Source organism: Watersipora subatra, chromosome 2 (assembly GCF_963576615.1).
Source record: "Watersipora subatra chromosome 2, tzWatSuba1.1, whole genome shotgun sequence".
Taxonomy (NCBI): domain Eukaryota; kingdom Metazoa; phylum Bryozoa; class Gymnolaemata; order Cheilostomatida; family Watersiporidae; genus Watersipora; species Watersipora subatra.
In genome coordinates, this window is record NC_088709.1 from 3553814 (window position 1) to 3580143 (window position 26330).

Below are 26330 nucleotides of genomic sequence, written 5' to 3' on the forward strand. Positions count from 1 at the left end.
TAATACATCTTTATATTTTATAAAATCATGCAACATGCAAAATATTAATTTTAAAATTTCTAATTGAAATACTACTGATAGCAATATTGATAATTTAATTATTTGATATAACATTATAAATCATATTGATTGGTAAATGAAATGCTGTCACAACACTGTTGGTTATATTATGTCTAATATTGCAGTGCCTAGTAGCTGCTCTGCTCCAGGTTGCTCAAATAGAAGTAGTAATGGTAACCATACCTAACACTGATTTCTCAAAGCAGAGGATCTCATTGGCCATGCGAGATGTCGTCAAAAAACTCTAAATTAATTGAAACAGAGTTGATCCAAAATGTATATTCATATAGTTTACATGCATGTACTTACTACGTCTATATGTTGCACTAGTGTTTCTATAAAATGTCACAATAAAAGTAGTTATAGCAGTATTCATACTGTAAAATGTCTGCATGACACTCATTTGGTTTTCAGATGTTTATATTACATCAACGATATAAACCCCCACATTATACATGTAATTATACACATTATACATGTAATTATACACATTATACATGTAATAATGTACATTGTACATTATGCCATGTAACCTGGTTAATGTATAACATAGTATGAGAGGAATTGTGCACTCATGTATACATTCTGGCAAGTAATTTTTTAGGGAAAAGTGAATAAGGCAAAGTCTGGACTTTTTATTGGTTACTCCTGTTAGAGCCTTTGCTTCTAAGAAGTTTGATATTTCAGAGGCCAAAATTAAAACAATTCGTATTAGCTCTAATGGTATAACTGGGGATATCCGCCGCCAGTGCTTTACCGGAAGTCGACCAATGCATCCACTCTCACGCTTCCACTCAGGAACAATCAATCATCTATTGTTAGGCAACAGCCTTGACATTAGCATTGGCTTACGAGTGCTAAACATGGCCAAGAAGCATTGGTAAGATTTTTAAAAATTAAAATGGGCCATTCGTGATTATGAAATTTTCACAACGTACATGTATTTTAATTGTATAGTAGTATTCTAATTATAGAATGTGTTGTTAATGTTTGGCATAAATCACGTACCACGTTTTTTAATGCGGCACCAGTACGAGATGAGCGGTTGAAGTTCCTTTGTAGGTCCATATTTTCTATTATCGTCAATAATTTATTATTATGAGCTATCTTTATTGCTGTAATCAAGTCATATTTTACAATATGTGTAATGGTAATTATTAAGTGCACGTGACATCAGGCCTGCCAACCCAAGAGTGGGGCAATGCGTGAGATTTGGTTTTGGGGCAATTGATGTATCAATGATAGTATATATAAAATTGTGGAAATTGGGGCAAAAATCTCACGCATTTCTCACGCATCATGATTTTTTTTGGGGCGATTGCGTGAGTCTCACGCCCAATGCGTGAGAGTTGGCAGGTATGCGTGACATTTTAATCCTCGTAATTGCGATCTCGTGAGACCGCCAAAGACAGCCGCAGTGGAAGCGCGCGCGATAGACTAGTAGACTACAAACACGAACTGGATTGAGATTCTGATCACGCTTTAGCAGTTAGTACCCCTCCCCCTGGCCGGCCAGTCCCTGTCCTTCCGATAAGCTCTGACTTTTATACTCCATGATGTCCATAGCAACCTTGTTCCAAGGAAGGCTAGGTACCTCATGCGACATGAGTGGCTCTTTCTGTTGGCGTCTAGCAAATCTTGCACAAATGTGACAGCCCATAATCTCATTTTTATATCAGCAGATATTCTAGGCCAGAAGAGTGACTTTTTAGCACGCTCCCGGCACTTCTCAATGCTCAGGTGTCCAGCATGAAGAGATTTTAACATTGATTTTCTCAGTGAGCTGGGCACAATCAGGCGTTCTTCAAAGTAGAGAAAGGCATCTAGTTCATATATATCAGCTCTTATGTTCCAATAAGGCTGTAGAAGTGTCGGAGCCTGACTTCGCACTGCCCAGTTCCAGCCCTCCTTTAGGGCAGTCCTTAACAGTGGCATTGCATCATCTTCAGCATAAGCATGCCTCATAGTGTCAATTGTGCCAGAATCGGCTTCCAAGCTGTGAACCATTACAATCTCCTTCTCAAGGTCAGCTTGATCGTTAGTAATTCTTTGGAGATAGCACGCGACAGCGTGTCAGCAATATAAAGGTATTTCCCTGGAACATTGGTCAGCTCAGATATATTGTATCGTTGAAGCCTCAGTAATAATCTCTGTAGTCTAGGGGACACTTTGTGAAGAGGTTTATTCAGTATATGAACTAGAGGTTTGTGATCAGTTTGTGCATGTACCTTGCGTCCATATAGATAGCTGTGAAAGTGTTCACAGCCAAACACAACAGCAAGCAGTTCTTTGTCGATCTGGGGGTAATTGCACTCAGTCTCGGTTAGGCTTCTCGATGCATAGGCAACAGGTTTACCCTCCTGTAGCAACACAGCTCCAAGACCACTCTTGGAGGCATCAACCTGCAGATGAGCATCCTTAGTTACATTGAAGTACTGCAAAACTGGTTCAGACGTGAGTAGGCGTTTGATAATTCGAAAGCTTTCCTGTTGCTTATTTGACCATGTCCATTGGCTATCAGTTCTCAATAGTACCATCAGCGGTTCTATGCAGGCTGACATGTTAGTTATATAAGCTCTGAGAAAATTTAGGGTACCAATCAATCTCTGTACTCCTTCTCGATCAGTAGGATCTGGCATGGCATTGATTGCAGTCACTTTCTTGGGATCAGGTTGTAAACCATCTTTCGATACTACATGGCCAAGATATCGCACCTCAGACTGATTGAATTGGATTTTCTGATGATTGAACTTTACATTGGCTGCTTTAGCTTTTCCGAGTAACCTACGGAGATTATTATCATGCTCTTGTTGTGTCTTTCCAGCTACAATAATGTCATCAAAATATACTGATACACCGGGCAAGTCTCCAAATATCTGTTCAACCTTCTTTTCAAAGACCCCAGCACTTGAATGGAGCCCAAATGGAAGCCTGTTAAAGCAGTACCGGCCAAATGGGATGTTGAAAGTAGTCAGCAGACTACTTTCTTTTGTGAGTGCCACATGCCAGTATTCATGTTTCATGTCCATAATAGTGTAATGCCGCATTCCATTAAACCGGAAAGCAATATCCTCCAGTGTTGGTATTCTGTGGTGTTCACGCTTTACAGCTTTGTTTAGATCTTTTGGATCCAAGCATATTCTCACAGAACCATCTTTCTTCTCTACACATACCATGCTGATGACCTAGTTCGTTGGTTTGTCAACTTTTGAAATAACCCCAGAAGCTTCCATACTATCCAGTTCCTTCTTCACTCTATCCATCATGCTCAGAGGAACACGACGAGGATGGTGCACAACAGGCTCTACTTTCTCATTGATACATATCTCATGCTCTCCTTCTAGACATCCTATACCATTGAACACATCAGGGAACTCATCCAAGATTGAGCTATCACAAGTCACCTTATCTATACGGCAGATCAATCTGAAGAGTTCAGCTGCTTTCAGACCTAAAATGGGGGGCAGGTTTTCATCAACTACTTCGAAGTGTACTCCATGGCTGATACCGTTGTAGTTCACAGTAAGCTGTACCGCACCAAAGTTGTTGATTTTCGAACGGTTGTACCCATAAAGTTTGACAGCAGTGGGTAAAAGTGTAGCTTCCAGAGAGCAGATGGTGTTTAAGGTGATACAGTTTGTTTCAGCCCCCTTATCAATCTTGAATGGAATCTCCAAGACTTTCTGCTTGTGACTTACATTCATAGACAAAATTCAAGATTTACCAGGTAAAGCAAAGACTATCTGGTACTTGTTGACTGCTACTTTCACTTCCCTGAGCTGAGACTGCTCAAGAAGAAGACTGCCGAGGATGTGGTACTAGCGCTAAAATCTGTGTTTGCCGTGCATGGTGTACCTGTATCAATCTTGGCTGACAACATGCCTTTCAGCAGTCGAATCATGCAAAGGTTTGCATCCGAATGGTCCTTCACCATTGTCACCTCAAGTCCTCACTATCCGAAATCCAATGGGATGGCTGAGCGTTATGTGCAGACAATGAAAAACTTTTTAAAGAAGTGTGAAGCAGAGGGGGAGGATGTATACCGGTCACCACTGAGATATCGAGAATCGCCAGTGACAGGATGGTCACTCAGTCCGGCAGAAATGTTGTTTAACAGATCAATAAGAAGTGACCTACCAATCACAACTGAGCTACTCAAGCCCGTACTTGTTGAACCAGCTAAGGCTTTGGCTGCTAACCAAGAAATGAGAAAGGCATATCATGACTGCCAGGCACGTACTCTAACTGAACTGCAACCTGGTGCCTCTGCTCTCATACGGACTGATGCAGAAAAAGAATGGTCCCCGGTTGTAATCATAGAGCATCATGACTCTCCCAGGTCTTATCTTGTAAATAATGGCCACTCCATAGTCCGGAGAAACCGTGTTCACTTGAAACCTGATCATGCTCGCAGGACTACAGTTCCTGCTAGGAATGCTGATGCACAGTATTCTCCCACAGATAACAGTGATGTTGAAGGCTCCTGCCAAACCACACCGGAAATACTGCCTCAACCCCGGACATCTCCCAGAAGTCCTGCGTCTGTTTCTGAGTGTGAGCCTCGAGCTAATCGCGGAATCCTTCCATCTAGGTACAATTGGTTTTCTATTATTACTGTATTACTATATTAATAATATTGATTATTCTAATAATATCAGTGCATTTTACTTCTAATATTGGCCAATATTGCATTTCTCCTATTGCAGGGGGAGAGATATAAACATATAATCTTTTCCTTTCATTATTGCTGTTTGTTGTATATAATAACACCCACACCCAGTACATTACGGCTACCATTGCAGTTATCCTATTGCACTGCAGTGCCATTTGACTGCTAATATTGAATTTCTCAACCATCAGTACCCTTTCTTTTTTCCAATATCACTTTGGTCGTGGGCTGTATGACAGGGGAATTTCTAGTATAGTACGATTTAGCGCATGTACCGGAACTAGTGGTGTAAAGATATATATGCATAACACCAAACACTAGTGAAGGTATTAAGCTGTTATAAGCAATACTGATATTTACCTGCAAACATACATTTTTATTCCATGTCCAACAATAAAAATACGCCGTTAACAAAATTCTAAAACAATATTAATGACAAAAAGTTGAAAGTTGCTAATGAATGTTACCCCCATACCCGAACGGTTGTTCATGTTTGTTCACTCAATCTCGTGTGGCTGCGAGTCTCAACAGTCAAACGAACAGTCTGTTCTTTATGTTGCCGAGGGGATTGTCTTGAGTACATTATGGGAGTGCACTGATTGGAAATTATCACTAACTTATTATTTTGGTCACGTCTGGTAGAGGTCTATTTTTTGGTAGTTTTCTGATAGGCCAATTAATACCTCTTCTCAGAGATTACTTCCATTGGAAGTTTCTAATCCGCCTGTGTACGGGTTATATGATTGTTTTTCCTGATGGTCCTCCTATGCACCAGGTTGTTTGTGTATTAATGTTGTAATATTGGGTATATATGCAGTGGCTTAGGTGTTGTATCCTTTTTGCATCTGGGTTTGCTAATATTTCCATACAACAGTATAACAAGCTAGTTTCAGCTGCTTTTTGTTAAGTCAAGCTAGTTGTATTGTTGGTAGCCTTGGGTTTATTATAATCCAATTGGTTGTGGTAAAGGATAAAAAAGTGGTTTAAGATTCTTCATGTAAATTATATTTTAAGTAGCGTTAGACACAACTGTTTCATGTTGACTTCAACGGTTGGTGTCAGCTCCCTCCTGTTATGTCCAGCAAGTTGCATCGAGAAGCATTAAGTGCAGCGCACTCTGTTGCTACAGCAGAAAATAAATGACTAGATTACCAAGCTCTGAAATAGGAGTTGTCCTCTATTTCCTTCTAAGAATATACTTAAAACATCAGTTTTAGTGCACAAACAACAGCAATATTGATATTCTTTTTACCTTATACCCCAACAGAAAAGTAGATGGCTAGGTGAGATAGTTTTTCAGCTAGAAGGTTTTTGCATATTAAAGCTTCTCCATGGTGGTAATTCAGGACATTTCAGTGAAGAATTGGGAACTGACAAAGTATAAGTTTTACACTAGTTGCTCATAAATTCTAAAACCTAATGCTTCAAGAATTGTTTGGTAAGGAAGATTGACTTAGCATTTGGGCATAATTATTCAGCTCTAGCTTATGTTGTTACTTGTTATTAATCAAAACTCACCACACGATTGATTCTGGTGCATCTGAAAAATTTGATGGTAAATCGTGTAAGAGGATCTGTAGTTGATACAACACCTTTCATTCACTTTTTTCAATTTTACATGATTTTGTACTAAATCTGTACAAGTAAAATTCTCTTTCCATGCATTTGGGTAGCGCCTATATGATGTACCTATATGGTAAAAGAAATGTATGTTTGTTTTATGTATTTTTTGTGTGTTTTATGTAAAAATACAAATTTGTAAACATACAAACTAATCGGTATGTTTCATCATTACGCAGTCTCCATTATTATTCATATTACAAAAAATAAATTTCTTATGATACACGTGAATAGCATAGCTAATTGAGATTATAATAGGGCACGGGGCAGCCTAAGTTGTGTGAAGTTATTAATTGACAACTCATACCATTGTAATTTCGTGAGACTGTTAAGTTAAGCTTAAACATTTGTAGTCTTATCAGAGACTATACCATAGTAGGGTCACAAATTACCAGAAAAAACATTCAGACCAGAAATGCAGTTATGTAATGAGACCATAGAGTTATCTCCCCCTAGAGTGATAACTGCACGAGCGTTTCCGGTGCCAACAAGGAGCGTTTAGGCCACGCCCCTTTTTTGTGCTAGTAAGTCGTAGTGATTGACTAGATCAAGGGTTCTTAATCAGTGGGAAATTTTCTACCAGTGGGAAATTTGAGGATTTGAGGTGGGAAATTCTCAAGCTTCAGATTGCGAATATTGATTACGCGCATTGCAAGGATATAGCTGTTGTACTGTATTTTCACCACATACATGGTGCAGATACATGCTTTTATTGTGGGTACAACTGTATTAATACGGAAACCAAACCTGGTGATGTATCAAGCAGCTTATTGGATAATTAGTCTACATTGCATCAGCTATGCATCACTACTATACTACTGAGGCATCACACAAGCATACACCAAACATACCTGAGCTAGTAAAAAATAAACAGCAGCAGAGGGCCCACTAAGCGATCATGACTGCTAACTTTGTACTGTGCTGTTTTTATTATAACTAAATTACTTTATTGTTGTGTTTATCTTGAACTTTATTTTTCCGTAAATAAAAAGTATATCATGACAAACTATTCATAAAATATGATTTCTATCACAGTTCAATTAATAATTGATTCATTTTGACTGTATGGCAAAATGCTACCTGAAAAGCCTCCTTCTCAGGCAAAAATACCACAATTTTCCGCTGCTAGAGAGGGGGAAATCTCGAAGTGTGGTTTGCCAAAGTGGGAAATACACTGCGAAAGGTTAAGAACCACTGGACTAGATCAATAACATCAGCCATGAGAATGGTTAAACAAGGATCATGAATTTCCAGTTAAGATAGTAATTAATGCTCATATTAGAGAAATGATGATTATAGTATAAGGTGCCATATAGCTGTATTGTGTATTGCCAAACACGTTTGCAATATCCAATACTGATGCACAATGTATTTTGTGTATTGCTAGGTACACTAGCAATAGCCATTATACAGCAGCCATGAGTTTAAAAATCGTTACTGCTTGTCACTATCAGGTTTACTGGTAGTGCACGAGGCAAAGACTCAGTAGATACAAAAAGGATCTATTGTTTTGTACAACATGAGAAAGAAAAAAAAATTTGCAACATCAGCTGAATATAATGGAGCGGTATCCATGTATTTAGCACAAGAGGGTCACACCTGCATGTGACCACAAGCTAGACCTGGTCAAATCTGGAAATAAACAGATTCCTCACGGTGTTAAGCAAATGTCTCAATATTTTGGGCGGCTTGACGTTGTAACCCGGATTTTCGAGTTATAACCTTCAACCGCCTAAGCCGGATTTGAGGAGCGGTTTTGTGCAAAGTCACAGTCACGAGTGGTATCGACGTCAGCGTTAATCCAAGTTAATGCTACGAAAAATACCACACGACGCCGCAAAAGCTTAAGCAAGATCCGTGTAGAATTGTATAAAAACCCAGAGCTTGTGCACATCTCTTCAGTTGGTTTCCAGTCACTGCTAATGACGAAGCACCACTGAGTGAGAGAAAGCACCAAAGTTCCAGGCTACATGTAAGTTGTATTATGTTGTTACAAGGTAAGGGGCTGGACTGGGAGAGTGCTGAAAGGAAAAACAGAACTCCATGTGAAAGAATACACGTTGTTAAAAACTTTAATTTTATACACTAGTATACTCCAGGGGACACTGCATACTTTTGATTAGATTAATTATATATTGTATAAATGGATAATTGTGATTGCCTCATCCGGACAAAGCCTTTTTGGCTAATGCTGATTACTATTTTCTAATATTATATTACACTAGGTGTTGAGGGTTTTAAAAATATAACTGAAGTATATGAAATGTTAAACCAAAACTTGTTGTTCCCACATCTAATAATAATTACTGTTTAATGCTCTATGACTAACTAGTTCTGTTGGTCATATAAGGAGTCTTCTCACTAGTACAAACCATTCTAAATGTTTGGGATTTGTACACATCTACAATGCTACACAACCCACAGCAGAGCCGGACGCTCAGTTCATTGTCTAGATATAGTGCGTTACACATAGACCTTGTAATAAGATGATATGCTGGTGTCTTGAAAGCTAATTAAGGAGAGTGCAAGTTTAAGGTGCACAGAAAAATATCCACATAGATTGTAAGAGACAAACAAACAATGAGATAGATATATACAGTAAACCGGTGATACAACCGAGGCAAATTTGAATAATTAACCATGACACACTTAGCATATTTTTCCTATTACAATAGTTTATTACTCTAATATATGCTTATTATTTAAAGCAATTCAATACCTACCAGGGATCGCTAAACATATGGAAATGTTTACTTTTCCGTATCCATTTCCATAAACATAAATATTTCCATAATTTTAAGGAAATGGATATAGAAATTTTATTTTAGAAATATGGAAATGGTATGGAAATGGAAATAATATGAAAATGAATTATGGAAATGCTATGGAAATGGAAATGAAGTAGGGAAATGTTATGGAAATGGAAATGTTATGGAAATACTATGGAAATGAAGTAGGGAAATGTTATGGAAATGGAAATAATATGGAAATGAATTATAGAAATTTTATGGAAATGGAATTAATTTGGAAATGAATCATGCAAATTTTATGGAAATGGAAATAATATGGAAAAGAATTATGGAAATGTTATGGAAATGAAGTAGGGAAATGTTATGGAAATGGAAATAATATGGAAATGAATTATGGAAATGAATTATGGAAATGTTATAGAAATGGAAATAATATGGAAATGAATTATGGAAATGTTATGGAAATGAAAATAATATGGAAATTTTATGGAAATGGAAATAATATGGAAATGAATTATGGAAATGTTATGGAAATGGAAATAATATGGAAATGGAATTAATATGGAAATAAAATAGAGAAATTTTATGGAAATGGAAGTAATATGGGAATGAATTATGGAAATGGAAATTGTGACATACACGTAATCCCTGATACCTACATGACTTGCAAAGGCACTGAATAGATATTGTTAAGTAAGTGAGTTAATGCAATCAGTTACTCATAGATAAGATAGATAGTCATACTGGGGTTGTATTACATTAGTGTGAAGGGGAGCTAATCGACTGCCATCAACTATGAGCTGTACTACCCGAGTTGCCCGAGTAATAAAAAAGACTGGACAGAAAATTTATTTTTATATAACATTTACCATTCTAACTTTTCAACTTCATATCATGAGAAAATATTTTTAAGCAGTTCAAATGAATTAAAAGAAAAGAGAAAACAACTGTAAATGTTTTCAAGCTTTTTCAAACAACTACAACTTTTAAATTTCATATCATGAAAGAAGTTTTTTGTTGAAAGGAATTAGGAAGAAAAATGAAACTGCAAATATGTTTAAATGTAAATGTAAAATAATTAGCAAGTAATGGCTAAATATAATCTGTTTAACTATGATTACAATAAAAAATTATTTAATAAATAAAGTAATAAAAAAGTCTATTTTATTTTTAAATAATTATAATTTAGTATAATTAAGTATAATCTATTTTTATTTAACATATAACAACATTTGCCACTCTAACTTTCAAACTTTTTGCTTGCTTACATCAAGCAAAGATGTCCACTAACTAGTGGACATCTTTGCTTTAAGCTAGTCTATGTATTTGATTGATATGTATTGAAATCTAATATTACATGCAAGGGCTGTTTGTGAACTGTGGTGTCAATGAATCACTCTATCACCATACAATATCAATACTTTCAGTTGATGGCAGTCGATTAGCTTCCCATCACACCAATGTAATACAACCCCAGTATGACTATCTATCTTATCTATGAGTAACCAATGATACAGCCCCCCATAACCATAATCATCATTTCTTTAATATGAGCAATAATTACTATCTTAACTGTGGAAATTCATGATCATTCTCATGGCTGATGCTATTGTTCTGTCAATCACTACGATTGACTAGCACAAAAAGGGGCGTGGCCTAAACGCTCCTTGTTGGCACCGGAAACGCTCGTGTTGTTGAAGGCACAGTTATCACTCTAGGGGGAGATAACTCTATGAATGAGACCACCAGATAGCCAGTAGATGGGTATCAAGTAGGCCAACCTTGCACTTATGCTGGCTCAGCAAATTCTGTCTAGAAATCCCATATTGAGAACAAATATGCAAGAATGTTAAACGCGAATTTCTCTTTCTAAGGAACTTTAGGCACTAAATACTTGAGGCTCACTGTAGAAAATTGAACCAGGCTTTCTTTAGAACATCACAACTGTTGACATTTAGGTCTATTGATAGAGTTCAAAATACTTTCATATAAAAACCCATGCAAGGGGCTCATATTAAAATCCTCTTTGGAGTTTTCTCCACCCTAAAGCCATTAACCAGTTTGAGTTTCTGCCATGATATATCGGGCAATAAAGGAGTCGCATATAACATTTCGTCTACTTGCAAAAAAACTCATGGTTACTTTTTAAGACAATGTACTAGTTTTTTCAAGTCATTTCTATCTAATTTTAGTTCTACCATGACAAACTATTGTCCATTCACTTCGACTGACATCTTCTGACTCTCATCCGCTATAAAACTCAAATATTACCTAAAAGTAACGGTGTTCCGGCCATATCAGCATTAGTGTAGTATAGCAATCTCAGTCGTAATAAAAGAAATCAGTCTACTTTCCAAATAGAACTTTCCAAGACGCATAAACTCAAAACATATGATATATGATACTATACTATATGACATATGATATACGGTACTATTTATATGTTAGTCACTTTACTTGTGTGTTTGATAAACGTTGAAAAGATTATTTTTAAAAGAAAGTGTATAAAAGCTGGCATTTTAAAAAGGAAATGCATAAAAAACATGTAGACATTGTTTGTAATCTTCAGCTTGCAAAGCTCACTCTGACTGTGATTTGTTGTTTAAGATGCGTGCAAGATTGGGTGCCATGGCCTACATCTATACAGAGAATCTACTCAAAATATCAGCAAGTAGATTGGGAAGGAGTGATGTAAGTCATAATCTTATGTACTCCTATGATATCAGTAAGTAGGTTGGGTTGGAGTGATGTGGATCATAATCTTATGTACTTATATGATATCAGTGAGTTGACTGGGAAGGAGTGATGTAAGTCATAATCTTATGTACTTATATGATATCAGTAAGTAGACTGGGAAGGAGTGACGTAAGTCAAAATCCTATGTACTTATATGATATCAGTAAGTAGATTGGGAAGGAGTGATGTAAGTCAATCATATTTGCTTATGTAATATTATTAATCATTTTATTGACGAACTCTTTATTGTCTAGTATTACCAAAGGTGAAGATGTTTGTGTGATGATACGAGGGTCAGTCAATAAGTAGTAGGAATTTTATCGTAACATTTTATTACAATAAGATATAGCTACAATTTTTAGTTCACTTTTCAACATAATCCCCTTCTTTTTCTATGCACTCGTTCCATCTTTCTGGAAGTTTCTCAATTCCTGTAGAATAAAATTCTGGCCGCTCGGTTTTAAACCATTCGCGCACAGCTTCCATGACGGCTGCATCAGTAGTGAAGCGCTTGCCTCTCATGTGGTTCTTTAATGGTCCAAAAAGATGAAAATTGCTTGGTGCTAGATCTGGACTATAAAGAGGGTGTACTAACACCTCCCAGCCCAGTTCCTCAATTTTGGCCATTGTACGGGCAGCAGCATGTAGGCGGGCATTGTCCTGGTGAAGCACGACATCTTTATTCTGGAGTCCTCTTCTCTTGTTCCTTATGTCTTGCTTCATCACAGCCAGGAGCTCACAGTAGTTTTTAGAGTTAACAGTGTTACCTTGGCTCTTGAAATCCCAAGTTATAGGATCCTTTCTATCCCAGAATACTGTGAGCATTACTTTCCGTATCGTTCTCTGGGATTTGAACTTTTTCTTTACAGGAGAGGTTGTCTTCTCGCCCATTCTTGAATTCACCAACCCACCAATAGCAGCTTGTTTGTGACATTCAGCTTTCCCCATATTGTTGTTTCATTTTACTATGTATGACTCTTGTTTTTACACCTTCAGCTCTCAAAGATCTTATTACAGCTCTTTGCTCCATTAGTGAGCATGTCTTCAGCTTGGCTTCCATTTTAAATATAAATAATATCAAATAGTTGAATCACTAAAATGATGAATTTTTGGGTAAGTGATGAGAACTCCCATTTATAAAAGTCTAGAAAATATTAAATTGCTAAATAATATAGAACAAAAGTTATGACCAAATTCCCACTACTTATTGACTGACCCTCATATTTGTAGTTTGGCATTGAAAAAGTTTTTTACCAACATTTGGTTATACAGAGTATTTCATATTTGGTATAGTTTGATGAGAAGTTTCACGCAAAATGGGATGCAGCCATGAAAGCTGGTGTCTTTCGCTATGATCTCAGTGAGGTTCAGAGGAAGCCTTTGGAAGGGCCACATGGTTACCAACTTTTGGTAATGTCTTTTCTCTGATCAACTGACTATCTGTGTGTTTGGGTTTATTATAAGTATGTAGATGATGATCAACTGTTAGCCTAGTTTGGTGTCAAATGACATGAGTTGGTCTTATGTGTCTATAACAGATTTCAATAATGACAGTCAATCGTGTGTCAGGATTATTTTCGTATCAAGTTTTGCCTTCTGTTATACTTTGACCTACAACATCTGGCTAGCAGTTGAACTCAAAGGTGCTGTTGAACTATATGAATGTGAAGCAATCTGCTAACACCACTTTTTGAGTACAGCATAAACTATTTACATATAATCAATAAATTTTGAAGCAATAATCCTCCTATAATATCTGATTGCTTTTCATGTCAAACTACAGCTGAACCCAAAAAGGGCAACAGATAAAAGGCCGGGGCAGTCCATGCAATGTGTCGATCAAGCTTTTGACAACTCCAAGTTTCACTTCGGCAAAGTAAAGCCAGAAGAGATCCTGTTAACAGTTGAAAATGTGAACAGGATAGCATCCGCTAGAGATGAAGTTATTATCAATGTATGTATCAGTTGCTTGGTAGCACTCCTAATAAGGACATATGCTTGGTAGCACTCCTAATAAGGACATATGCTTGGTAGCACTCCTAATAAGGACATATGATTGGTAGCACTCCTAATAAGGACATATGCTTGGTAGCACTCCTAATAAGGACATGTGCTTAATTACTGTTAGCTTAGCGTGTCATATATATTGGCTCTACCAGTGGATAAGTATTAAAAGTACATGCACACTGCATTAAAAAACAAAATTCATTGTTCATTTGATTTTTGATTACACAATTGCATAGTACAAGTCTACACCTGCTGAACAGGTTAGCTATGTTAATAAGAGGTTATATACAATCTCTAGTATATATCGGTGAGATAGCAGCTCCATATGTATATCTTCATGCTATTTTTCTGTTCAGGCAAGTCCAGCAGACTATGGCCACTCCCTGCTCGTACCAGAGGTTGAAAAGCATCTCAACCAGGTATTCCTATCAGTAGGCCGTGTCCATGCATCATTCTTTATTGCATCGTGATTTTTCGTACTTCCCTATCTGGAAACTGGTATTTTCAGACATTTGCAAGGATTTGTTCTTGATCTGCTATTAAATTGTGTTTTTGCTGAAATGTTGTGAATCGTAATATTACTATATTACAATGTATCTTACTGAACTAAATAAAAGTATCTCTGCATCATAGGTAAGTAATTGCCAATTACTGTCGAAAACAGGAGATACTAGTCGCGTTATATGGTTAGTAAGGCTGTAGATTCTAGTCATGTTATATAGTTAGTAAGACTGTAGATACTAGTCATGTTATATGGTTAGTAAGCTTGGTCTTCCTCTGCCCCAGTTTAATTCTTTTCTAGGGTAACAATCTGAAAGTTACATCACATTTTCAACACTTAGTCTTTGCATTTCATCTGATCGAAGCATATGTCATGTCTAATTAGAGTATTCGTGTTTATAATCCATCAATGTTATTGGTAGAAGCTGACAGAACACGCTGTGTCACTCGCTCTGGAGGTGATTTGCCTCAGCTCCAGCAGGTAAATCAATCGTTTTACTTATCCAGCACTTGACTTACTTAAATTAGTATTGAAAATTTACAATTTTTCACCTGCATATGTAATTTTAATTTATTTTAACTATTTTTTCAGTATTTTGTTATTGGCTAAACTATCCAGCACCACATAGAATGCTACCAGCTATTTGTTAACAACCTACATTGTTGGATATTCTATGAAATGTAACCAAGTTGTAAGTAGATATACACGAGTTCAAACTCTCATCTTCTATTCCTGCAGTTCATTCCGGATAGCCTTCAACAGTCTTTGCGCTTATGCTTCAGTCAACCACCAGCACCTCCACTGCTTCTACAATGAAACAGCCCTGTTTGCTGACACTGTTGTGAGTCCGTGTGTTCACCTCTTTTTTAAAGGTTGACTTGCAACAAAATTCACATTACAGTTATTTGGTATCAAAAGATTCACCATGTCTTACTCTGTTGTGTTGTAAGTGCCAAATATGTGGAAATGTGATTACAAGCTCTTAAAAGCTCAAAAACGAAAAGCGGCCGTAGATTGGAATCTTTTTATTTCGATGACGTAGCCACGAAATTTGGTAATCGTCTTATTACGTATTTTCTCACGGGAATTGAAAGGCCAATAAAAAGCTCAATATAAAACTTATCGTAGTACTAGTTTATGACAAACACTTCGGGTTTTACCGAAGACCCGGTATCAAATATAGATGCTCGCAACTTTACAGTTTTGTTTCGGCATTATTCAATCGTCAAGTCGTTCTCTGATCATGTGACCCAATTCTTCGCAAATAATTTTTGCAGCACTTTTCGATTATCACAGGTGATCAACAGGCTCGTCATGATTATCTGACAATGATATGTACTCCTTCGAGCTAAGGTTAAAAAGTTTAACGATTTTTTATGGTAATTTATAAGATATCAGTGCTAAAAGTGACAGCATTTCAATGACGATAAAACAGACGCGTAAGAACAATAGACATAGTTTTGTTGAATGCGTGAAGTATATTTGTGAAAATATTTCGACGAATAAGGTTGCAAAAAAGTGTAAACAGAAACCATCTCTCACAACTACATCACATTTGAGCCGTTTTGGAAAGGGAATCCAAACTACGGCGGTCTCGTGTGGCTGCGATTTTCTGTTCGTTTTTGAGCTTTTAAGAGCTTGTAATCACCTTTCCACATATTTTGCACCTACAACACAACAGAGTAAGACATGGTGAATCATTTCATATCAAATAACGGTAATGTGAATTTTGTTGCATGTCAACCTTTAAGGGATTTTAATGGTGATAATGATAATTTAATATGTAGCGCGTACCAAGTTTATCCTTGGTGTAACTATCTCTCTAACTTAGTAATCTCTCTAACCAGGTTTATAGTAAGTTAGACAGACAGTTATTGTCTCTCTGATTAAGTTACTACTATATGTTCTCTTTTCAATATCACATGTATACATGTATATATGTATACATGTATACAATCCTAGTACAAATTCTACAGTATTTTAGAAAGATTTTTTGTAAATAAAATAACTATCAAGATGATCTGAAATGACCTCAAAAGTTTGATAGGATGTAACAGTTGAAAAGCTAACAGCATGTGAGGCAGCAAGGAAGTATTCCGCCTCACATGCTCCCTCATGTCATGATGACATGTCTAATAAACAATTGGAGATCTCTAATTGTTGGATTGGACATTTCTTGCTTATTCTTACTAGGTCACCGTGTTAGATTCACATTGTCTGCCACAGGTTTCTGTCGGTGTTTTATATAACCGCGGATGCTATTTAGGACTGAATGCCCTTCCTGACATCCTGTAGCAGGTCTCAAACCACTGACCTGCCACTGGCAGTCCAGAGTGCTAACCGCTATCCTACAGCTGCTCAGACGTGTTACAAAATATTTTCTTGATTAAAGTAAAAGTGAAACAAAAATTGTTGGTGAATAGTTTCAGCCTGAGAAACTTAGTTTGTGAATTGCTCTTGTTTTACTTTAGTTTATTTAGCTAGTTAAATATTCCCTAAACACGGGTATGTAATGGATATCCCATCTTCTCATTGCAGCGAGGAACACATGCGCAGTTTGGCTTGTATGATCTCATCTCAGATGCCCCGCATGGTTATGGTTTTGAGCTACACGAGGTGAAGGATATTTCTCGGGTAGCTAGGTCAGTGCGGAGTATCATCATCATTCAGGTTTCGAAAACGAAATGCTGGCGTAGACAATACGTATGGTGTCCTAAAGTTGACTGTTAAAAATAGCAACAGTTAATGGTTGAATTCAACAATACTCTGCTAGTTTATATTGTTCATATTCAGTAACATCTAAATGTTAAGCAATATCTAGTTTCTTTCTGTTTGATGAATAAGACAGATGATACCTTTAACTGCAAGGCACAGTTGTTATTTGAATATCGCTGCATTGCATGCTTAATTGAAAGTTATACGTTTTCATAAATATGTTCATGTCATAGATGTTTGCATATCATATATAAATGTCCTAAGCTTGTATATCAATAAACGTGATTGTATAGTTGAGCTCTTTTGGCTGCGTCGTTTAGTGGAGGGGAAATGTTAAAATGAAGCTTGCATAAGCTTAACCAGTATGAATTCAGGTGGTTTTGCTTAAATCTAATATGAAAGCAATAATGTTTTGAATTATGCACCGTTCTTTTTTAATCATTTTTGCACAGACCTTTGGCACTGTTTGAACTAGACGGCTATTAAAAATAAATTACATTCATTCATAAGTGGCTGTTATGGCAATCTATTTGTGTTGTTATATCAATCCAGTTGTTTGTTACTGGGGAGGCGAAAGAATAACAATTTGTGTGAATTTTTCTATTCTTACTCCTTCATTTAAATAGACGCTATGGTCTGACTGTCAAGTCATCTCATGTCAACATCCCATATAGTCTGACTGTCAAGTCATCTCATGTCAACATCCCATATAGTCTGACTGTCAAATCACCTCATGTCAACATCCCATATAGTCTGACTGTCAAATCACCTCATGTCAACATCCCATATAGTCTGACTGCCAAATCACCTCATGTCAACATCCCATATAGTCTGACTGTCAAATCACCTCATGTCAACATCCCATATAGTCTGTCTGTCAAATCACCTCATGTCAACATCCCATATAGTCTGACTGTCTAATCACCTCATGTCAACATCCCATGTAGTCTGACTGTCAAATCACCTCATGTCAACATCCCATATAGTCTGACTGTCAAATCACCTCATGTCAACATCCCATATAGTCTGACTGTCTAATCACCTCATGTCAACATCCCATATAGTCTGTCTGTCAAATCACCTCATGTTAACATCCCATATAGTCTGTCTGTCAATTCACCTCATGTCAACATCCCATATATTCTGACTGTCTAGTCATCTCATGTCAACTTATCCCATACGCTGTTTCCTTGAAATGTGTTAGAAAGAAGGTGACTTGTCTCTAGCTCATAACCATCTAGTTAAACCAAATGTAAGTGATAAAAACTGCATTAGGTAGGTGATTGTTTTACTAGATATAGCAGTTTATTATTGTATCAGGGAATAGTTGTCAGCAATTTTTATAGATATACTGTTTGCGTAAAAACTCACAAATTGCCTGTGCCTATACTGTCTTATATCAAATTGACTGTGCCTATATACTGCCTTATAGTAAATTGACTGTGCTTGTACTGTCTTATATCAAATTGCCTATGCCTATATACTGTCTTATATCAAATTGACTGCCTATACTGTCTTATATCAAATTGCCTGTGCCTATATACTGTCTTGTATCAAATTGACTGTGCCTATACTGCCAAATTCTACCTATCAAATTCTTCAACTCAGCCTATACTTCTATAGATTTTGTCGAATCCAATAAGAGACACGAATGGCGGTCAAGAGTGTGCAAAAGTGTCTTAAAATCAGACTGTTGGGGTATTAACTTTGCTGATTATGGTCTCTGCACATATCCTTAAGTTTTAACTGGTAATCTTCCTCAAGGAGTATGTGGTATTGTAGTATTGTTTTAGTCAATAAGTTTCTTACATTTACCTTCTATTATTGAGATAGCATATATAAAAGTACACATATTCTATATATTATTTATATATATTAATATATTATCTGTCTATATATTTCATATAGAGAGATAGTTCTATAAGAGACTATTGTCCTTCAATTTACTGTCTCATTTTTAGATTAGTAACATTGTGTGCCAAGCACATGACCGAGAATAACATAGCCCACTGTATGGTCATCTGTCGGGGCACCTCCTTTGTGGATCCTAGTAAATCTATAGTCAAGGTACTTCTTTGGCCCTGTGCTAAGGTTTTAGGTAAGTTTCTCTGCGATTAATCAAAGCTGGTGTTAGCAATCAATAGTCCGTATTTTGAAACCGATTGATCAGCAGTATGTGGTATTTTCTGAGCAGGCTTACACGAGTGCTGCCAATTTGAGATTATTCCAAGGTTGCTTTTGTATGTTACCGCATTGTTGGATTTTTTTCAATGTTTATTCCTTTGGTATAAACGTCTGCGGACTGTTTTTGGAAACCAACTTTGTGTCGGCTTAATTTGTGTGAAACATTATCAACTATAGTAAAGTTCTGTAGGTCCAAATGGGTATCAATTCTGTACCTTTGCTGATGCTAAATTTCTAAAATACTGCTAGTAGTACCTGTTACCTGAAAATTTCTTATGTGATTGAGAAACAAACACAAATCTTTAACACTTAGATGCTTAGTCTTGTATATAGGAGCAGGTTCCCTGATCCTTGTCCGTATTACAGACCGTATTACAGACCGTATTACAGACCGTATTACAGACCGTATTACAGACCGTATTACAGACCGTATTACAGACCGTATTACAGACCGTATTACAGACCGTATTACAGACCGTATTACAAACCGTATTACAGACCGTATTACAGACCGTATTACAGACCGTATTACAGACCGTATTACAGACCGTATTACAGACCGTATTACAAACCGTATTACAGACCGTATTACAGACCGTATTACAGACCGTATTACAGACCGTATTACAGACCGTATTACAAACCGTATTACAAACCGTATTACAGACCGTATTACAGACCGTATTACAGACCGTATTACAGACCGTATTACAGACCGTATTACAGACCGTATTACAGACCGTATTACAAACCGTATTACAGACCGTATTACAGACCGTATTACAGACCGTATTACAGACCGTATTACAGACCGTATTACAGACCGTATTACAGACCGTATTACAAACCGTATTACAGACCGTATTACAGACCGTATTACAGACCGTATTACAGACCGTATTACAGACCGTATTACAGACCGTATTACAAACCGTATTACAGACCGTATTACAGACCGTATTACAGACCGTATTACAGACCGTATTACAGACCGTATTACAAACCGTATTACAGACCGCATTACAGACCGTATTACAGACCGTATTACAAACCGTATTACAGACCGCATTACAGACCGTATTACAGACCGTATTACAGACCGTATTACAGACCGTATTACAAACCGTATTACAGACCGCATTACAGACCGTATTACAGACCGTATTACAAACCGTATTACAGACCGCATTACAGACCGTATTACAGACCGTATTACAGACCGTATTACAAACCGTATTACAGACCGTATTACAGACCGTATTACAGACCGTATTACAAACCGTATTACAGACCGTATTACAGACCGTATTACAGACCGTATTACAGACCGTATTACAGACCGTATTACAGACCGTATTACAGACCGTATTACAAATGTTTCATCGACTGAAAGCACATAGAATAGCTCAATTAAAGAGGAACTGAATATCGTTTGGAAGTTCTAAGCATGCAGAAAACAATAATAGAAACTGAAATAAAATTGAGTGAGTAGTTTTTATTTCACACTCTCTAAAATGATTCAGAGGCAACTGAAGAACCATTATTTTAGTAGACCAGAACTGATGGTGTCTTTTTATGAATAAAGGAACAACTAGTTTTAGTTTCAAGCTTTTGTTGCTAAGGAGAAGTTTTCTAGCTTTTGTTGCTAAGGAGAAGTTTTCTAGCTTTTGTTGCTAAGGAGAAGTTTTCTATCTTTGTCTACGTATGATCCTCCATTACCCAGAACTTTAATCAGTCTGTTATTAGACACTAATGTCTTGCAGCCATTTTACTTTGTTTTTGGTTTGAAAAGCCTGTAGTATTTTGGCGATACCTTAAGAGTTAATAATCCAATTGAATTAAAACGTTGGAACCATACTAGAAACCTAAGACATATGAGGTGAGCAAAATTTCATAGTCCTACCTAAACCGGACGTACATACCGAAACTGTGCTGTCAAGCTTTCTCGGGCGTAGGTTCTGGTGAGAAAACAACATCTTGGATTATCTCAGCCCAGGCTTCAAATGTTATTCAAGCATTTCATGATCCAAGCAGTGACTACCAGTTATAGCTCTATGTATAGCTCTATGTAATGAGTACTGGGGAATCATAAGTTATATTATATTGCTTAGGCAACTTCAGATCTCACTAATCTTAGTTCTACATCATAAGGATGTGTACATTTGTTAAAAAGCAAAAACCTAGGATCCATATACCCAATAATAGAATATTCATAATATGAATTTGGAGTTGTTCACTCATGTTCATTGAATTCGTAATTGACAAAATATTTTTCAAGTTTTTACCCGTGAATAAGTTATAAATATTTGAACCTGCAACAGGAAGTTGCTGTCTAAACTGCTTGCAATGTTCTTCAAGAGTTCTAAGATAAATTATATGGAGATTTTATTTCATTGAAACAGATGACTTAGACATTGCCTTGGTAAGCATTGGTCAAGATCATTTTTATGTCGAAAGACGATTTTAATCATTAAACTGATGGTTGTTTGTAGATTAGGAAGTTGTGAATTTATGGGTAACGAACATGCTAATTCAGCTATTAAAAATAGCCTTAGAACTATCATTGCAGCACTAGTGATTCAATTATTATCCTCGAGTAAAACATGATGAAGTCAGATCGCTCTGTTGACTCTTGCTTTGACTAGCACACAGAGAAGTAACCTAAAAACCCAAAATGTGATGCTAACATTTGACTAAAAAAAGTAGGTCAAGATAGAAAGGTTTACCGCTGTGTCTTGTTACTAGCGCTTGGTCCATTGGAGATTATAAAGAATGTAGACCGATTTTAATGTTCTCTGACGACACATGTCTGATTCCAATAGAATGGACACTGTGCTGTCGAGGAATAATGGCAAAATGGGTTCACCAATTGCTTATTGACTTACTATTTCAACACATACCGGTAGTTCTGAAATTCTTAATGCTATCTAATCTGGGTAATATTTTTCTCGTGTTTGCTAATATCCCTACTATGCCTTCAATTCAATGTCTTGCCTCTCAAACCATAATAGTTCCATAGGCACTGAAAATAATGAGTCTTTATGGGTGGTAAAATTAGTTTACAGGTTTTCAACAAATTAATAATTAAAAAGGATAACCAAAGAATAACCTCTATAACAGTGACTTTTATTTAAGAAAAGCAAATATTGCAATTTTACCACAAATGACTTTTCGGGTCAAAAATGTGGCAATTCCAAAATTCTACAATGTTACCAATATTGCAATATTAAGGGTGCATGCCTGATTGTATGTCTTGCTAGGCATCGTTTTCAGCAGTGTTTGTAAGTCGCTCTATTCTCATCTCTTGTTTCCCAACTCTCACAGCCCTTCACTGATACACTTACCATATTATATATGTTATCACTCCTCTGTGCCTTCTTAGTGCAACAAAATCTCTGTATACTATTCTGCCAATTCTGTTTAAAAAGTCAAATTGGCTAACAGTCTTTAAATGCTATGAATCTTTCATAACAAGTTTATTTTTTAGGGTTGACTCGGGAAGCATTTTGTTTAAGCCGAATAGTTTAAAGATAATGATTAAGGTTTGGTACTCCTAGTCAAGTGTCGATGAACACACGCATCAAGAATAGATAACTCTGCCTTGTTGTCTGTAGGTCCAAAGAGAACAGATGCGGTGTTTAACACAGCTGCTTTTGAAATGGCTGGTCTGATCCTGCTCTATGGTAAGTCTTGCCACTTACCTATACAGCTCTTTATATCTAATTATTGTTTGGTTAGTGAGGAGTTTCTTCTAGCAGTTGTCACCTCGTAGCAATTACCTCGCACTCGGGATACCCTTGGCAAGAATCACGGGTAATACTCACCTCTTCTCCCAACGATTATGTGTAGAAAAAAAATAAAACATTTTTACCATCAAGTGTTAATGACTATTTGTGTAGTTCGAGGGTGTCTAACTCAAATTAATTGTGGACCAAAACTAAGTAGTCAAGTAAAGTCACTGGCCAAACTTAATATTTATTGAACAATTGACTGCAACTTAAATAATTAAACTTTGTTTAAAAATTTTATATGAAGAGTTCTAATGCACATTTCAGACTACCTTGCCGGCCATTTATCATTACACTGTGAGCCAAATTCGGCCCGTAGACCTGAGTTGGACACATCTGGTGTAGTTGATCTTCTGACACATCTGGTGTAGTTGATCTTCTGACACATCTGGTGTAGTTTATCTTCTGACACATCTGGTGTAGTTGATCTTCTGTCGACCGGCTCATATAATTTCCTTCACAGTGGTAGTGTGTTTTTAGCTTTTTATACTTATCGCGCTTGGCACTCTTATTATTCAGAAAAATATCTAACGTTTTGAATCATATTTTCATGAATATTAGAATATCTGAGAACTTTTAGTAACACTTTGCTGTTTCCTAGCAGTTCTATATGTCATAACATCACAGGGTATGCAAATTTCAGATAAGAAGTCATATGAAACCCTCACAGACGAGTTTGCCTACGAACGCTTAAAAGGTTGTTCCTTGTCGGAGTGCGACTTCAATCAACTGACTCAGCAATTAGTTGAATTGCTGCGAGTTCAGCAATTGTGAATAGCGCTGCCATTGTGGATAGCGCTGCCATTGTGAATAGCGCTGCCATTTTGAATAGCGCTGCCATTGTGAATAGCGCTGCCATTGTGAAGCATTCCTTTTGTTGCCTTTTACTGCAAAGTGTAACTTTTTTTTGTTATAGACAAGATCTGTTTTTTTTCTTTTTTGTGAAAGCCTGTTTTGGGCAGACATTTTTCAATATCTGTATATGCACTTTTGTTATCTGTATATATACGTCACTTTTGTTTATTGTCTTTCAATCAGCAATATGTTGGTGTCTCAGGTTTACGCTGAGGTACTTTCTGTGCCAGTTTTTATTTTCATCTCCAAAATATCTCTTACGATCAAATGCGATTTAAATGCCTTGTCTTCCCGTCATAACACAAATCGCAGTTGTGGGTTATCTTCTGTACAAATGCTTGTTCTGAACTGTTTGAGGATTGAGCACCCATGCCTCACTTATTTCAATCATTTATCAATAATCACAGTTGGTTATCCTGCACTGTAACGGCCCTCCTGGATTGCTAGTAAATAAATCTCGTACTGGTGCTTTGATCATATTGTATATACGTTCATTTGTTCCGCACCGTAAAACTACAAACAACAAAACAACTCATTACAACATGGAGATAGTAAAAGGCTACACAAAGGTTATTAATAATTGATAAAAATATGATTTATAATTCATAAAACAACGATAAATACGAGCAAGCTATATAAAATATAATGGTGAGTGATTAACTACCTCTTTTCCCCTGTCCAAGAGAGAGTTGATTAATTATAGAAGGCTGAGGGTAACAAAATTGCTAAGCTTTGCAACCCCATAATATGAGGATATTTGTGAGAGCAAGAAAGCTACATGCTTGGGCTGAGACAACACACAAGCAGGGAGAGTTTGATGGTGCCACACAATAACCATATTTGTCTGAAAACCGATTTGATGGGCAGCATGGTGACAGCAAAGCCCATAAACGAGCTATCCAATTAGAGAGGAGTATAAAATTTTATAGCTGGCAAACCATCACAAGCACCCTGATTAGGTTAACTTTATATCTTCAGACATTAAAAACAGGTTCAACAATACAAACCCCCAAATATGTGAATGCTGTAGATATAGCTTGAGTAATCACCCAGAAGCTACCAGGTAAATGAAAGTTTTCTAGCTAGCTAGCAAAATCTCATAGTGTAAAACTTCCATCTACCGTATGTAACAAGTATGACTGTGTGAGCTGTGTTCACACCAGCTGATTTCTAGATTACACCTTCCACAAGATTGAATTACGTGGATATATGCATAAGAACTGTATCATGTGTACATATACATAAGTACTGTATCATGTGTACATACACATAATTACTGTATTGTGTCTACATATACATAAGTACTGTATCATGTCTATATATACATAAGTACTGTATCGTGTCTACATATGCATAAGTGCTGTATCATGTGTACATACATATAAGTACTGTATCGTGTCTACATATACATAAGTACTGTATCATGTGTACATAGACATAATTACTGTATCGTGTCTACATATACATAAGTACTGTATCGTGTCTATATATACATAAGTACTGTATCATGTCTACATATGCATAAGTACTGTATCATGTGTACATACACATAAGTACTGTATCGTGTCTACATATATATAAGTACTGTTTCGTGTCTATATATACATAAGTACTGTATCATGTCTACATATACATAAGTACTGTATCGTGTCTACATATTCATAAGTAGTGTATCGTGTCTGTATATACATTGTACATAAGTACTGTATCATGTCTACATATACATAAGTACTGTATCGTGTCTACATATACATAAGTAGTGTATCGTGTCTACGTATACATAAGTATGAGGTGAGAATATTAATATTCTGTACAACTACCACCAGGTTTATGTTTGCAACCAGTGTAAATAATATGTGTGTGCTCATCACTAAAACAGATTTGGTTGAAAATTTTGCATAATTTACAATTATGAAATGTAAATTGGCTGTAAATTAGCTGTAGACTGCACATGGAGTCGTACCTTAGCTGCACATTAGCTTTAGGTTGTACACATGTTGTACCTTTGCTGTACATTAGTTGTAGGTTATACACGATGTGTACCTTGACTGTACATTATCTGTAGGCTGCATGTGAGTTGTACCTTAGCTGTACATTCATGGTGGAATGTACAATTGCTGTATCTTATCTGTACATAAAATGCAGACTGCACATGAGTTTTACTTTATTTGTACATTATCTGTAGGCTGCATATGAGTATTGCATTAGCTGTAGCTTGTACAACTTTAGATAAGAAAATAACCATCATAAATGGCAGTCATCGGTTGTATTTAACAGCAATGTCAATATGGCAAGTCATTGCGAAGGTAAATCCTCCGTGCTTCTGCCAGCTAAATTAGCCAATGACAGCAAACTGTGTTGCATCCGCAATTCTCCAGGACAGAAGATGACCCTGAATCACAAAGGTCATAGGTGACCAGGCTATCTCTAATGTCTGTAAACAT

The 26330-nt window shown here is 36.6% G+C and overlaps 1 protein-coding gene across 3 annotated transcripts; it reads left to right on the forward strand.

The window, feature by feature from the left end:
• Positions 1-845: 845 nt before the first annotated feature.
• Positions 846-24346, forward strand: LOC137387560 (GDP-D-glucose phosphorylase 1-like). Of its 3 annotated transcripts, none has more exons than XM_068074017.1 (12): positions 846-940; positions 11707-11790; positions 13129-13245; positions 13619-13789; positions 14199-14261; positions 14766-14824; positions 15083-15185; positions 16883-16986; positions 19021-19157; positions 22858-22926; positions 23675-23798; positions 23871-24346. In XM_068074017.1, exons 2-12 carry the CDS (start codon positions 11707-11709, stop codon positions 23875-23877), a joined length of 1038 nt encoding a protein of 345 aa, XP_067930118.1. In that variant the 5' UTR covers positions 846-940; the 3' UTR covers positions 23878-24346. The 3 variants fall into 3 exon arrangements, with proteins under 3 accessions (XP_067930118.1, XP_067930119.1, XP_067930120.1); XM_068074019.1 differs by lacking the exon at positions 846-940 and adding an exon at positions 3865-4651; XM_068074018.1 differs by lacking the exon at positions 23871-24346 and having other exon boundaries at positions 23675-23816.
• Positions 24347-26330: the final 1984 nt, after the last annotated feature.